This window comes from Myxine glutinosa, chromosome 1, assembly GCF_964187855.1.
Source record: "Myxine glutinosa chromosome 1, kmMyxGlut1.1, whole genome shotgun sequence".
Lineage (NCBI taxonomy): Eukaryota > Metazoa > Chordata > Myxini > Myxiniformes > Myxinidae > Myxine > Myxine glutinosa.
Window position 1 is genome coordinate 161,407,716 of NC_136261.1, and position 16,197 is coordinate 161,423,912.

General features: G+C 43.4%; 1 protein-coding gene across 6 annotated transcripts in view; it reads left to right on the top strand.

The window, feature by feature from the left end:
* The window catches only part of GCDH (glutaryl-CoA dehydrogenase), a 110,364-nt gene that overhangs the window by 91,023 nt on the left and 3,144 nt on the right, over window positions 1-16,197 (top strand). For all 6 annotated transcript variants that reach the window (XR_013623649.1, XM_068121421.2, XM_078779263.1 and 3 more), the window contains exons 6-11: window positions 3,384-3,554; window positions 3,689-3,818; window positions 7,290-7,506; window positions 10,682-10,785; window positions 14,135-14,260; window positions 15,480-15,640. Coding sequence is in view for 5 of the 6 variants with exons in the window: in XM_068121421.2 (XP_067977522.2) it covers window positions 3,384-3,554; window positions 3,689-3,818; window positions 7,290-7,506; window positions 10,682-10,785; window positions 14,135-14,260; window positions 15,480-15,640 (909 nt within the window). In the remaining variant the exon portion in view is untranslated. The remainder of the gene's footprint in view (window positions 1-3,383; window positions 3,555-3,688; window positions 3,819-7,289; window positions 7,507-10,681; window positions 10,786-14,134; window positions 14,261-15,479; window positions 15,641-16,197) is intronic.

Sequence of the window (16,197 nt, forward strand, 5' to 3'; positions counted from 1 at the left end):
GATGGCCACCGCCATGTATGTCTGAACCTTGTGAGATGAATATCTTGAAAAATAAGTGAAGTACCAACTTCTAATTTGGTGTGTGGGTGTATCTCGGCACAAGGAACAACGCTATTGAAAATTGGGTCGCCACGTCAAAATCCAAGATGGCCGCCACCATATATATGTCTGAACATTGTGAGTGAAATATCTCGAAAAATAAGCGAGGTACCAACTTCTAATCTGGTGTGTGGGTGTATCTAGGCATAATGAAGAACGCTATTGAAAATTGGGTCGCCACGTCAAAATCCAAGATGGCCGCCTCCATGTATGTCTGAACCTTGTGAGCGAAATATCATATCGTAGCATGTTTTCTGCGTCTTCCACTTTGTCAACTCACATCACTTCACCGACGGGGGACCTAGGCGTAACGCTTGTTAGCTAATCTTCTCACCGTCTATTGGTGGAAGTACAGGCAAATTTGTGAAAATTCATGAAGGTTGATCAAGCTGTTTCAACATGACATATGATTGGAACATGAACCAGTATTTTCCCCTGACATGCCTTCAGTTATAAGGCAGCCAAGAAGGCTGCAAAGAAAGAGGTAGCAAAGGCGCAGGAGGCATGTAGGAAAATGTTCGGAGAACGCTTGGATTTGGAAGAGGGTCAGAGAGTGGTATTCAGGATTGCAAAGCAGATAGCGAAAGAGAGGTGTGATGTGATGGGGGTGAGCTGCTTGAAGGATGAAGTGGGACAAATCGTTGTGGACCCAGATGGAATTAAAGGAAGATGGAAAAGACATATGGAAATGCTGTTGAATGCAGAGAATGAATGGGATGGCAACATAGAGAGTAACCCAGTTTTAGGACCGGCAGCGAAGATAACTGAGAAGGAAGTTGAGGAAGCGATAAAAGCAATGAAGAGTAGAAAAGCGGGAGGGCCGACGGGAGTTGTGGGAGATATGTTGAAGGCAGCAGGAAGTTGGGGTGTGAAGAGAATGACAGAGATCTGTAATCTGGCGGTGAAAGAAGGCCCCATTCCAGTGGATTGGGAACTGAGTACCCTCGTCCCTCTATACAAGCGGAAAGGTGACCCTCTGGACTGTGGCTCATTTCGAGCGATAAAGTTATTGGAGTGAAGGTATTGGAAAGGGTGTTGGAGAGGAGGATAAGGAAGAAAGTGAAGATTGACGAAATGCAGTTTGGATTTATGTCAGGAAGAGGAACGACAGACGCGCTTTTTATTGTGAGGCAGTTGCAGGAGAAGTACATGGAGAAGAGGAAGAAGTTGTTTCTTGGGTTTGTTGATGTGGAGAAAGCATTCGATAGGGTTCCACGCAAAGTATTGACATGGGCAATGAGGAAGTTATGAGTGGAGGAATGGTTGATCAGAGTAGTGATGGCAATCTACAAAAGAGCGCGCACAGCTGTAAGGACTAAGGACGGGAACAGTGGTGAGTTTGAGGTGAAGGTGGGAGTGCATCAGGGGTCGGTACTAAGTCCACTACTATTTGTAGCTGTGATGGAGGTGCTGGCTCAGAACGTAAAGGAGGTTTTACCGTGGGAGTTGTTGTATGCAGATGATCTGGTGTTGATTGCGGAAAGTATGGATGGACTGAAGGAAAAGATGAACAAGTGGAAGGAATGTATGGAGACAAAAGGTCTGAAGGTGAATACAGGAAAGACGAAGGTGATGGCAAGTGGTAAAGCATGTGGTGAGGTGGAAAGAACTGGGAAGTGGCCCTGTGCTGTGTGCAGGAAGGGTGTCGGAGTGAACTCCATTCAATGTACAATGTGTGCTGAGTGGGTTCATCAAAAATGTAGTGGTCTGAGAGGGTCATTAACCAGTGTGGCAGCTACATTCAAATGTAAGGTGTGCACAGAGGGAGCTGCAGATGGAGGAAATGTTGAGTTGGATCTTGGAGACGGCGTGAAGCTGGAAGGTGTGAAAACATTTTGCTACCTCGGAGACATGCTGAATGGAGAAGGTGGATCAGACTCGGCAACGGTTGCTCGAGTGAGATGTGCATGGAAGAAGTTTCGGGAACTGAGTGGCGTGCTGATGAGGAGGGGAGTGTCGTTGAAGCTGAAGGGAAAGGTGTATGCTGCATGTGTGAGAAGTGTTATGATTTATGGGAGTGAGACATGGGTAATGAACGCAGAGCAGCAACGAAGGTTGGAAAGGGTGGAAATGCGAATGGTTCGATGGATGTGCGGAGTATCGTTGAGAGAGAGGAAGACAAATGATGAATTGCGAAAGATGATGGGAATAGAGCCTGTGATTGATGCTGTGAAGAGGAACAGGTTGAGATGGTTTGGTCATGTGTTGAGGAAGGATGAAAGTGACTGGTTGAGAAGAGTGATGGAAATGAATGTAGAAGGAAGTAGAGGACGGGGAAGACCGAGAAAGGCTTGGCTAAAGATGGTGGAAGAAGAAATGCGGGCAAGGGGGTTAACAAGGGGATATGCAGAAAATAGGGCAAGATGGACAAGATTGTCATGGGGACTGCAAGGCTAACCCCCGCTCTAGCAGGGAAAATGGCCTTAAAATGCATGTTGTTGTTGTGTGTTGTATGCCTTCAGTACTCAGTTATGTTTCCCTTGGTGGCTGTTGTAGTGAAATTATACCAAAGTTGAACCCAGGAGTGATACTCGCTTAAGCCACTGAGGGGCGTCTATAAGACCTGGGACATCCGCGATGCGGAGCCACTCCTGTGACATTTACTATGACATGTAGTCCTGTAGTCTTGAATGGTACGTACCCGCACCTATATGCTAGACTCGCTTGCTTTGACTATTATTATTATCGGTCCTTTCTGTATGATACCAAGATCCTGATATCTATTGCATGATTGTATTTTTACAGGATGATGCCAGAGATCTAATTGTGATTAAACCAACCTATGGGACAAAGTTGTGGACCTGATTGATTTCCACGACAGCTGTATAACTAAACCCCCCCCCCCCCCCCCCCCTGTTCTCCTTTTCATGAAATTCAGACTTCATGAAAAGGCATGACTGAGTCTATGTTGGAAAATTAGATGAGCATCTCTTCTGCTCATCTGGTGGCACTTTTGGGATTTAACCCCTACACACCCCTACCGACCTGCCCCATCCCAAATATCCAGACGTATTATCAAAATGTCCAAATATACTCGCACCTTGCTCACTCACTGCCACTCAAGATGGCAACACAGGCCATTTGCCATGACGTCACGTGATTGAAAATGGTTCTTACTTCATGCAATAGCTCAGAATTAGCATTTGGTGCTCGCAAGGTGTAGTTCTCGTGAAATTTAGACATGTCACTGTTGTTCAACTTGAATACAAGAGACTGCTCATTTTTTGGTTACTATTGGGTGATTTGATTATCAATGTCCTGTTAACCTAAAGCTCCCGTTGTAGGCTATGGCTGTTCAGGCACATCTTACGTGGCATATGGACTTATTGCTCGAGAGGTGGAACGTGTGGACAGTGGTTACCGCTCAGCCATGAGTGTTCAGTCCTCGCTTGTCATGCACCCAATTAATGCATATGGCACAGACGCACAGAAGCAGAAATTTCTCCCTAAGCTGGGTAAGAGTTGTACCAGTTTTTACAGAAATTTGTAGTTGTTGTGTTGAGTAGTACCTGTTTCAATTGCAACTATTTAATTTAGCTGTGTTGATTTTGCATTGTTCCCCTGTTCTGATTTTTACTGTTATTTTTAGGAAAAGGTGAGTTGATTGGTTGTTTTGGCTTGACCGAACCCAATCACGGTAGTGATCCTGGAGGAATGGAGACGCGGGCAAAATACAACTCCAACGGCAATACGTACACACTCAACGGCAGCAAGACATGGTGTGGGTGTGTGTGTGTGTGTGTGTGTGTGTGTGTGTGTGTGTGTGTGTGTGTGTGTGTGTGTGTGTGTGTGTGTGTGTCTGTCTGTCTGTGTTTGGTTATCTCCACATGTGGGTTTCAGAAATTGGAACGGAGTCCTCCCAGGTCTCGAAGTATCCACCTCCATTTCAGTAAAGGAAAATGATTCATTGAACCTGTTTGTGAAGTTTTGTTGTTCTCAAAGTTTTGTTCTGAGGGCTCTTTTGAGGATCGTCACCGAGCCTTGGACAGCTTCCAACTGCAGTTTGTTGTTATATTCCCAGAAATTGTTTTTAAGATTTATGTAAGGTTATTTTTTATCATTCCTATTGCTCCAATAATAATTATCAATGATACAATTTTGGTGCTCTTCAGCTTCCAGGATCTTTTCATTTCATTTTTGAGGGCTTGGTATTTAGTCATTTTCTGGATTTCTGCGTTGTTTAGGTCAAAATCGCTGGGTACTGACACTTCAATTGGCAATGCCTTTTAATCTTTTTTGTAACTCAGGACTATATATATGTGGTTGCATTTTTTTTTATACCTAGTCGAGGCTCGTGAAAGAGTTTTGATTTGATTTGCATTGATTTGTTTGCTATGTTCATGCTCGATTGTATCATTAGGTCATATGTGAGCATTACATTTTTGTTTTCAATGATCACTTTTGCTTTGTTTCTGAGTTTTCTGAAACTGGGGTACTGTATTGGATATTTTTTACAGATGTGCCAGAATTTTCTGAAACGACATACTTTGTTGTGCCTTTGTTCAGTTCTGGCATAGTTCTGGCAAACGGTACAGCTGTTCTGGCATGATATTTTTATATCCCGATAGGAGGTGACTCATGCTTTTTGTTTCTACCTACACCTTTCCGATTGACTCAGTCCTTCCATCTTCTTAAAACCATTCATGTAGTGTTTTTGGTTTTGGCCATTTATTATGATTTGTTCTCCATCCCAGTTGATCTGACTTCTTCTCGGCCATCCCAATGAGCCTTCCTTGTCTATATTCCCAATCTGTCAAACTCTTTTCTTTAAAAAAAAAAAATCTCCCTGTTCTTTTTTCGTTTGCCCAGTTGTCTGTGTATATTTGTTGATATTTTGCTTTATATTTTTATTTTGACTTTTTTGCGATTGTTGGGGCTGTATTCGTTGCTGTTTTGCCTCTAAGCCTCCTTGTTGTGTTAGGTGGTGGTACAATGATGATTCCCATTATAAGTTTGTATATTGTTGGTAGACATGTTATTGACCTGTATTTGTGAGATTGTTGGGCTTCTTCAGATTTTGCGATGAGGAACGTGTTATTTTCTGTGAGCCATTCATCCATTACCTTTTGCTCTTGGATAAGTTTGTTGAATGCTCAAGAGTAGTGATTGTGGAGAGCATCTAGTTGCTTCAGCCAGAAATTTGGAATTCCATTCTGCCATTTTGCTGCCGTTTGCCATTTTGCAAGTTTTTTGGATTCCTTTCTTTAGCTTTGGCCTTTGATTTACTCATTAATTGTATTGTCCTGTTTCCTTTCTCAGTTGTTCACGATGTGTTTCTTGTCTGTTTCCATGGTGGTGTTTGGTTTCTGTTTATGGTGCCTGGTCTGTTCCTCTTGCGGCATTGTTTTCCTGTTAGTTTTTCTTGAATGAGCAGTGCTGCTACAAAACTCACAGTATTGATTTCCTTCAAGGGTGTGTGTGAGTGCGTGTGTGCATGCGCATGTGTCTAAAAATGTTTTTTTATGTGGAGCAAAGATTAAAATAACAGACATCAAAATGTATAATTTTTTTTTTTACATTGAATTAGCAAAGAACCCCTCTGTTAATTCGCCCACTTATATGTGATTTATGACTTGTCATACCAGCTTCCAATAGATGGCGCTATATGAAACACATTCACGAAGAGAAAATTGGGATCCTACCCCCCTACCTTTAACCACCAGGTGCAGGACAATGCATGACAATATATTTTTAAACACTTAACACCTTCCCGTTCACCCTCAAGTTCAACCACCAGTTTTAAACTCGTTCTGTCTAGTGGTTCAGGCATGCATGGAATTAAACAAAAAGGTATGATAATTCCTTCACCTCTATGGTTTTTATGAAGAGAATTGGGGTACTGTATTTTATTTTGACTTGTATTATATCACACCCCTCACACCATGAGTGGTGCTATACGGACGGGTTGCCACTCTGACGCAGGATATTCGATGACAGGCTGAGTCAACCCTCCAGATGTTATATTTACAGCATGGCAAGGACTTGATCTCAGCATCTTAAGATGTTAAGCCACCACTATGATTACATTTATCAAAATCCATTGAGCCATTGCCGAGACCACTATTCTCTGTCTGTAACTTACATTGAAGTTACATTGTAACTTTCTGTTATGGTCATTTTTGTAACCACTATTCTGTCCAAATGAAAACTGCAAGTTAAACTGTACTAGAAGGACCCGCTTCCTACGGGAGTGGTCGGGGAGGGGGTGGGGGGGGGCGGTTATGTTATTATCCTTATTCAAACGTGTAATTCAAAAAAACCTCTCACTGTGTAATTCAAAACAGCTGACTGCACTGTCAAACATGGGGACTGTAATATATATTGTAAATGTATAAAAATTTTACAATATATAAAAATATATTATAAATGTAGGGACTTGTAATATCCTCTCTCTCTCTCACCTGGTGCTGAGCTACACGATAGACTATTTACATGGAGAATTTGCATCCCCCTCCCCTCTCCCAACACCACCTGCAAATATATAAACACCAACAAACAACAACAGGCATTTTAAGGCCATTTTCCCTGCAAGAGCGGGGGTTAGCCTTGCGGTCCCCATGACAATCTTCTCCAAATTGTCATGGTTCTATTTTTGAGGCAATGTTTTTATGGCCGGATGCCCTTCCTGGCGCCAACCCTTTGAGTCGCCTCTTACGACACGCAGGGATACGGTGTACCTATTCTAAACCGGGGTACACACCGGTAAAATATATAAACACCCATATGCACTAATTGGGTCATGCTGATCCTATATAGCAAGTCTGGATGTAATCGGCTCAGAACTGTAGGAGGAGTAGCGCAACAAAGAAACACACACTGGTCCATGAATTATAGTAAGGATAAGGCAAAATGTAGATTTTATTTAGATTTTTCTTTTCTTTGCACGATGGAACATGTGCCCTGAACGATGCGTTGTGCTCACGTGCCCTGAACACGAGATGGTGCCCTTTAGGATGATTGAAAATAAGCTTGTGGATGGGAGAGTCCTGTTTATGAAAATAATCTTGTGGAGGGGAGAGTCCTGTTTCAATGAATTTTTGTTTCACTGACCAGTTTGTTTTCTCAAACTGTACTGTTTACATATTTCCCAGCATCAATACCATCATATTGAGTACACAAACTGCATAAACAATGTTTTTCGCATTTGCAAACAACTTTGTGTTCCATGCTGATGGATATAATGTATGTAGGATCACCAATGCACCTATCGCGGATGTGTGCGTAATCTGGGCCAAGACTGAAGATGGGCGTGTGCGTGGATTCTTGGTGGAACGTGGTACTCCAGGCCTCAGCATGCCACCCATCCAAGGAAAGTTCTCACTTCGAGCTTCTTCCACTGGCATGATTATTCTTGAGAATGTGGAGATTCCAGCAGAAAACATGTTCCCCCATGTCTCAGGCCTTCGGGTAAGCAGAAAATAGTGTGTGAAACACAGCCGTAGTACTAAGGTTGTCACTTTGTTGTAATTTGTTGACATGAGATTGCAATTGACTCTTCATTCAAAACTTGAAGGAGTTTTATGAGTTGTGGTAATTGTAAACATTGTCTTCAGTAATTAAAATTGCTTTATCCAGTCAAAAATCAAGTCCAACAGGATGTTTCACAGGTAGTGCACCTACTTTTGAGAAGTCTCGTCCAGGTTCGATTATATCGGCCTGCCTTTAAACTGTTATCCTGGTGTTTTACATGCATCCATGTGTGTGCCAACCCAACCGATGGAAGTTAAACTGGGCCTCCTGTCTGCTGACATTAGGTGGTGGATGTTAAAGATCCCAAAGTGTCCTTCGTGAAGAGTAGGTGAGTTCATCCTGGCCAAATTCCAACCATGAATATCATTGGGAAGTCAATGGCAAACCACTCAGTGTAATCCTTGCCATAAGGCTGCTTTGGCAGCACTGAGTCTGCCTTGAGGTTGAGGCAGAGTACGAGGATTGCCTTACAATTACAACTGTTGTCTCAGCCAACAATAATAACGGCCTTCATTGTTACAAAAATAGTGTTGACAATGCTTGTACAAATAAAGCATTTTTTCATTGCTGGCTGAGACCAAGATTTAAGTTTCTACCTTGACTTTATTGGCTTAGCATTTTTGAAAGTGGCTTCAGTATTAAGACTTTTAATAGCTCACGAGATCATTAGTTTGTGGGATAGCATTGTTGTTTTGTATGCAGCCTGCGGCTGCTAGTTGCATCATTTTCTGGAAGTGCATGATTGTGCTGCTGTTGCAGTGCCCCTGTTACCAGTAAGCTGGTACTCATTTTGCCGACTTCGGAAGGATGACAGCCTGAGTCAACCCGCCTGGTGTTATTTCAACGGCACGACAGGGGATCAAACTCAAGACTCTAAGATCTTAGGCCAGCCACGTTCACCGTTTTTTTTTTTGTTTGTTTTTTGAATACAAGATCGAGGCTCATGAAAGAGCTAACATTAATCACACAAAAAGTCAAACCGACACATACAACACAAAATAAGGGGAGCGGTAGACAAGATTGGGAGAGAGGGGGAAGGACACAAACACAACATTTGAGAGCAGGGACATCGAGATAACTGTGGGAGGGAGAGGGTTTGGGGGGAGGTGGGAGAGGTATAAAAAACATATGACACTGCAAGGACTTCCAGGAAAGAAGTTGGAATTTCAAAAAGGTGTATCTGGGGTGAATTCGTGGGGGGTAGAAAAGATCAAGGTTTTGGATGGGGGAAGGTAAGAGATGGTGGTGAACAGCTGTTTTAAAGACCTGGAGGGAGGAGTGGGATTGAAGGGAGTGGGGGAGTTTGTTCCAGAGGCGGGAGAAAAGGGGAATGAAAGAGTGAAGGTGAGCAAAGAGCCTAGATTTTGGCAGTTTAACCATAAGAGGGTTGCTGGCAGATCTTGTGCGACCTGTAGGAATATTTGGGGGACAGAGCCCAGAGAGAGCTGGGGGAGCAAGGCCGGAGAGGAGTCGGTAGAAGACAGAAAGACCACCAACCTGCCTGCGGTGAGTGAGTGAAAGGCCCTCAGAGGTAGCTTCATCGCAGGAGATTCCAATGATTCTGAAAGCTTTGATTTCAACAGCGTGAAGTCGAGCTAGGTGTGAGGCAGGAGCACCGGCCCAGAGGGGGGAACAGTATTCCATTGAGCTGTGGATGAAAACCTTGTATGTGGTGAGGAGCTCAGGTGTGCCAAGGAAGGACTTTGCACGATGGAGGATGCCCAGTCGGCGACTGGCTTTGGAGGCCAGCTTGGAAATGTGGTTTTCCCAAGAAAGATCATGGCAGAAAGTGAGACCCAAAAGCTTGAGCAACAGAACTTCTTGGAGAGGATTGTTGAGAAAGTAGATGGGAATGTTTTCCAGTCGGTCTTTTCGGAGAGACATAGTAAGAGTGTGAGATTTGTCAGGATTGAAAGACATGTTCCACTTGTTTGACCAGTCTGTGATTTTGTCCAGGTCTGCAGAGAGTGAGGAGGCTGCAGACTGCCAATCTGAGGGATGAGGAATGGAACTGCAGAGAGTGGAGTCATCAGCAAAGAGATAGAGAGGATTTTCCAGAGAGTCGGAGAGATCATTGATGAAGACCAGAAAAAGCACAGGGCCCAGAACACTACCTTGGGGAACTCCAGCCAGAACAGGAAGGGGAGATGAGAGAAATCCATTCAGGGCCACACGTTGATTACGACCAGAGCGGAAGTCCGCAAGCCATGTGTGGAGATTTCTATGGATACCATAGGAGGAGAGTTTGGTGAGCAGAGCGGGGTGCCAGACCGTATCGAAGGCACGTGATATGTCAAGGGAGACAGCTCTGATTTCCTGTTTGGCATTGAGGACCTCCATCCATTGTTGAGACAGCAGAAGCAACATGTCCAGAGTAGAATGACCTGGTCTGAATCCAAATTGATGATCAGAGATCAAGCCATTGGAGAAGAGGAAGGATTTGATATCTGAAGCAATGATGGTTTCCATGTCTTTGCTGATAATTGGGAGCAGGCTGATTGGTCTGTAGTTGCAAGGATCTGTTTTTGCACCTTTTTTGTGTAAAGCGGTAATGTTTGCTGATTTCCAAGATGCTGGCAGATGACCTTGAGCAAGAGAGAGGGTGAGATAGAGCGGCAGAGCAGGATTTTAGGACCCGTGGGCTGATGCCATCTGGTCCAGTTGCAGAATCAGAGTTGAGGTTTGACAAAAACTTCTCCACCTTGTCAGGAGAGAAGGACACAGAGTCCAGGAGCAGTTGGGTTCGACTGGGTAAGGTGGGAACAGAGAGAGATGGGTTTGGGACACAAGATTTTGAGGCAAACACAGAGTTGAGGCATTCGGCTTTGTCACGTGCGGTGTCAACTGTGTAGCCATTTGAGGTAAGGGAGGGGATGGAGGGGGAACAAACACCAGAAACGGATTTGACCAGACGCCACCAGGATTTGGAGGAAGGAGACAGGTTTGAGAGTACATTCTTGATTGTGGAGAAATCGTGCTTCCTGGCACTCCTGAGGGTAGACGCACCGTTAAGCCAACAACAGGCCGAAGATACTAATAATGATATATGGGATGTTGCATGAGAATTTTTGTTTTTGCACTTGTGTTACAAAATATGGATTTATCTTTGCAGGGTCCTTTTGGCTGTCTCAACAATGCACGCTATGGAATATCGTGGGGAGCTCTTGGAGCTGCAGAATTTTGCTTCCACACAGCGAGATCGTATGTGCTTGAACGGTATGCATTGCTGATACTTTCTTCCCAGGTCCCCATTTGATTTTGGCCAACACCTAATAAAAGTAAGAGGAAAATTAATTGCTGACTGTGGTTACCTGAGTCCCATTTTTATCCCTGCTTTTACTGGGAATACGATTTGTTCCTCATTGATTTTGAGAATGTGTTATACATGTCGTCAGCCAACAATACCAAAGCATACCATACCTAGGACAGTCCCTCTATATTTATTACCCCACGCATGCGAAGCAAAAAGTGGGATGAAGCAATTGGTTCATGTCCGTCCGTCCATCTGTCCATCTTATCAGTTTATGAATGTTGCTTTATGATCGAGGAACATCTTATATTTAATGTTATATCTTGAATATATATCGGAAGACAAGTCTGCCTTTAGCAGGACTTTGGCTCTGAATTTGTCGCGATTGTGCATATGCAGAGGAGTGAGATAATTTATTTTACTGGTGGGTTGTCTTGGTTTTCATTTTGGTTTTCTGGTGGACCTGAGGCCCGAAGACATCAGGCCTGTAGGCCTCTGCTGATTATACACTGCCCGGGTTTGTTGCATCAGATTTCCATTGGCTTTATTTGGGTCGACTGTTACTCATGATGAGGGCACCCCGAAAAATCGAATCAATGTCGAATAAAAATTATTAGTAAGGCTTGATCAAGCGCAATAGCACGCACAGTATGCGCCTCCCTAAAAAATAGCATTACGTAATTTTTGAATGACCCCACATTGGGGTTAAACAATCCGTGACCGTGTGATGAATCAGCTCGTTCTGATATAACCATGGTGGAGGGTGACATGGATGTCAAGTTAATATTTTAATAGTGCATTGAATGTGTGTTTACCAATCACGCTGTTCATCTTTTAAGAGTGCTTTAAATGCCCATTTCTGGATTTTGTCGCAGGTTGTGACCACAGTGCGGTCGTTCTTATTAAATCAATGGGTCATTTGTGTTGGGTCATTTGAAATAATAGTTTAACATTATTTTGCATCTACGATGGGCATTCAAAATATTTTGCCACTTATGTATATACCGAAATGAAACGTTTTCAACTTTGTTGCCTCCACCACTGAATGTGGACGGAGGTTGTGTTTAGAAACCTGTCTGTCTGTCTGTTTATCTGTGAACAGGATATCCCAAAATGTTGTGGATGGATTCGGACGAAATTTGGATGAAAGGTTGGGTGCGTGAAAATAATGAATTGATTCGATTTTTGTGAAGATCCGAATCTGGATACGATAATTTTAAAGTGATTTTTCACTATGGAGAGATGGGGGCCAAACCGACATGTAGCACAATATTTCAAAAAGTTGTGGATGAGTTATGTCAAAACTAGATGGATGAGTTGGTTAGGTGACCAGAACAAGCCGATTAGACTTTGGTTCAGGTCTGGACCCAGATCTGGCCTATGAGTTGGATACAAACGTAAACTGTTCAGCCTTGTGGAGGTATGCGCTCTACCGAGTGCACTTTTAGTTTCTCAATATAATCACCCTTTCAATATAATGGTGGTGAAGTTGTATGTTGAATTTCCAAAAGAATTGCCATTTTTTTCCAAGTTCTGCAACCTTGATTTGGCGATCAGACATCATCATGCTTTCCACGACAGAGATTGCTTCTGAATTGGTCATTGTGGTGAAATATGTTGTAATGTCTCGAGCTGAGGGAAGAGACAATCCGCGTGAAGGGACGACCTTGAGGGAGCTTATATAAACTGTGTCCATTTGGTGCGCGATCTGGTGGCATACTGAATCCCCAGCGCTATAGACTGCTGAGATTAACAGGTGCGTAAGTGCTTGCTGCAAGAAACTAGAAAGAGATGTATGCTTTGATTGCCTTCTTTATGGAACTAATAATCTGCATTCTTGTGTTGTAGGAATGGGTAGAGAAATAGTTCAATAAAGCCTCATTTTTTGCGAGAGGTCTGAGTTTGATTCCACAACAGTCATGTCCAAGGTTTGTCCAGAATTGGGTTAATCTTCAATCGATTCTCTGCCATGTTTAATCAAATTCACCCATCGTGTCACTGTGGTGTAATGAGGGGCATCCTCCTCTGAGACAGCCACCATGTGTCATGGATTTGATTTGCAGTGCATCCCCCTTTTTATGACTGCATGTTGTTCAAGGCTTGAAAAGTCCATTATTCAATGACTGTGAAAAGAACAGAGGTGCATGAATCATCCACAGATGTTAATACAGCCATGAAACTAGAAAAGGCATTCGGTAGAGAGCATACCTCCGCCAGGCTGAACAGTTTGCATTTTGTATTCCACTAATAGGCCAGATCTGTATCCGGACCTGAACCAAAATCTAGTCGGCTTGTTCTTGTCACCAACCCAACTCATCCACCTAGTTATGTCATAATCCCTCCATAACATTTTGAAATATTGTGCCATATATCGTTTTGGCCCTACCACTCAATGGTGAAGAATGACCTAAAAATTATTGCATCGGATCTTCACCAAAATGGAATCAGTTCATCATTGTCACACACCCAATCTGTCCACCAAGTTTTGTCCGAATCCGTCCATAACTTTTTGAGATATCCTGCTCGCAAACCGACAAACAGACAGGGGTGAATAGGTGAATACATAACCCCCGTCCACCTCTGGTGGCAGAGGTAATTAGGCGTTAATTAAAAATAAGTTGTATATGTGGCTTTCAATAATGCATATAATTATAAACCATGCAAACAACACAAGCTAAAGTATGCGAATTGCAAAACTTTTCGAACTCTCCTTGCATCTTTGCAATCAAGTCTTCATATTGAAAAGGATGTTTCAAAGTTGTACTCGGTAGACAAGTGCCAAGCATACCGTGGCTCTCAAAATCTCATGTGTGGAGATTATGGGCACTTCATTTGCCTTTGAGGGAGCAGGCATCATGTACAAGGTCACCATTTGGGTAAGCAGATATCACATGTCACGTGACATATTGAGTAGCATCTCGATGAAATTGAAGGCCGTGATGATAATGAAAAAACATTTTTTTCCAGTGGATGTCATTGCGACCTCATTGACAAACACTCATTTGGCTTTGTGTAAAATAATCTACCCTTCACCTCACTCCCTCTCTTCCTCTCCCTCCCCCTCACCTTCACCCGCCCCTTCGGCCCGTCTCCCTCCCAACCTCAATGGCATTGGCTGAGTAGTAGCACTAATACTTGAATCTGAAATATAGAAGTGATGAGAAATATAGAAATCCATGATTGTTTAAATATCGAATTGGTTTAGTTATTCATTTTATTGCCGATCTTGATATTGTAACGATGGTTGTTGCAATTCTTTATTTTTGCATAATGATAATTGTCCAAACAGTGCCAGCTTCATGTTTTCTCTGATAGGATCCAATTTGGGGTTCCTCTGGCACGGAATCAGCTGGTGCAGCGCAAGCTTGCCGACATGATCACAGAAATAACACTCGGCCTGCAGGCCTGCGTACGTCTTGGCCGCCTGAAGGACGAGGGCACGTACGTCGTGCAATGCCCTCTTTTGTTCCTCCTATCTCATGTGAATTTCCTCTGGGCTTTGTCCATTATCCAATGCACCAGACTGTTACAGATGATGTATTTTTTTATTTCCATAAATGTTACTTCACCAGGTCAATAAACTTATTTGAGCATAAAATATATGTCTGTAATATGTGGGTTAATGCTATTGATTCGATGTTCATTACATTGTTGGAAAGGACATCGGATGTGTTGGCAAGGTTGGAAGTATATATTAAGAATGCTGCCAAATTAGTAGCTCAATAACTAAGGCATTAGACTATTATTTTTATGGATGTCATGTGGATGAAAGATGGGTGACAGGAAATGGAGGTACGCATACTCGCCTCTAAGCTATCTAGCCTGGGTTCGATTCCAGGCCCAGCTATAAACTGTAAGTTCAGGGTTTCACAGGCAGGGTGATTCATCAATGGGTGTGCCGTCCCTCGGATGGATGTTAAATTGGGTGTCTTGTCTGCCAGCATGGGTTGGTGAACATTTAATATCCCATGGTGTCCTTCACAAAGAGAAGGTGAGCATCGCCTGCACCATGGCCAAATTCCAAATTCCTGCCCTGGCCAGGCCGGTTCATGAAAAAAAAACTTGGGCCAAGCTTCCCCCGGCTGACCCCACAAGGTGGGATAATAGTGGCCGTTAAAGAAGAACGACAACATGTGGACGAAAGGACAAGCCCATAGCTACGGAAACGACCCCGCAGCAAAAACATTGCCCGGCACACGACCCCATGTGACTGAAAATGGTCAGGCCATTGAACATGGTGAAAGGGACGGTGGTACTCCCCTGGGTCAGCTGGTAAAAACCAACCTTTATGGTTTTTATTCAACGTTATCTTTCACCAATGTGGGTAATTTCACCATGGCTATCAAGGTTAACCTCCACGGAGCAATCTGGTTTTGAGGCGCCAGCGACGTGTCTTTCACACCTTCACCATTTGTTGATGCAGAAACGACACAACAAGCCAGGCCGTAGGAGTTTTTCCAAAAGAGGCTATTTGAGATGCCGACCATAAGTGATACTTTCTTGGCATTAAAATGCTCATCCCTCCATCCTGTCGCCGTCATTCATAGCTGTTTGGATCCCGTTTTATTTTCTCCGCGAAGGATTGATATAGTGAGGCCAAACATGGCAGCCTCCAACTGATAATCGATTCTCTTCGTCAAACGTATTCTGCATCCTTTAGAGCCACCCCTGAAATGATCTCCATGCTGAAGAGGAACTCGTGCGGAAAAGCGCTGGACATTGCACGGCAAGCCCGAGACATGCTTGGAGCGAATGGCATCTCTGACGAATACCACATCATACGGCATGTCATGAACCTGGAATCCGTGAACACTTATGAAGGTGCTCGAAGGCTGGCTTGACATTTTGCTCTTATTTGTCACCTCGATTGTGGGTTCTTGGAAACCTTTTTTATTATTATTTGTTGTCATTTATTCAACAGGTGAATGCGAAATTATCTGAGAACCTCTATTTCATTTAAAGATTTTGCATAATGAGAATTAAGACCAAGAGTAATGCATTTTGCATTAATTCGATAGACCTTCCTTGTGCAATCCTTGGTAGAATTTTTTATTTGAGCACCTGCTCTGAATCTTGGAGGTCGGTGGTTCGAATCTAACCTGGTCGAGTCATAGCAAAGACTTTAACAATGATAGACGCTGCTTCCTTCCTCGACACTCAGAATTGAAAAAGGATAGAGCACGGACAAACACCAATAGGTTGGTAACCGTTGCACAGGCTTGATAGGCCCAATGGCCTTCTGTGTTGAAGTTCCTTGTCCGATAACATGGACCAATGTGGTGGGTAATGATTGCGGTTTAGCACAGCTTTGTTATTGTCCTTTTGCACCAAAAAGTGTTTCTGAGCAACTGCTTGTCATGCCATGTTAAGCAGGCAAA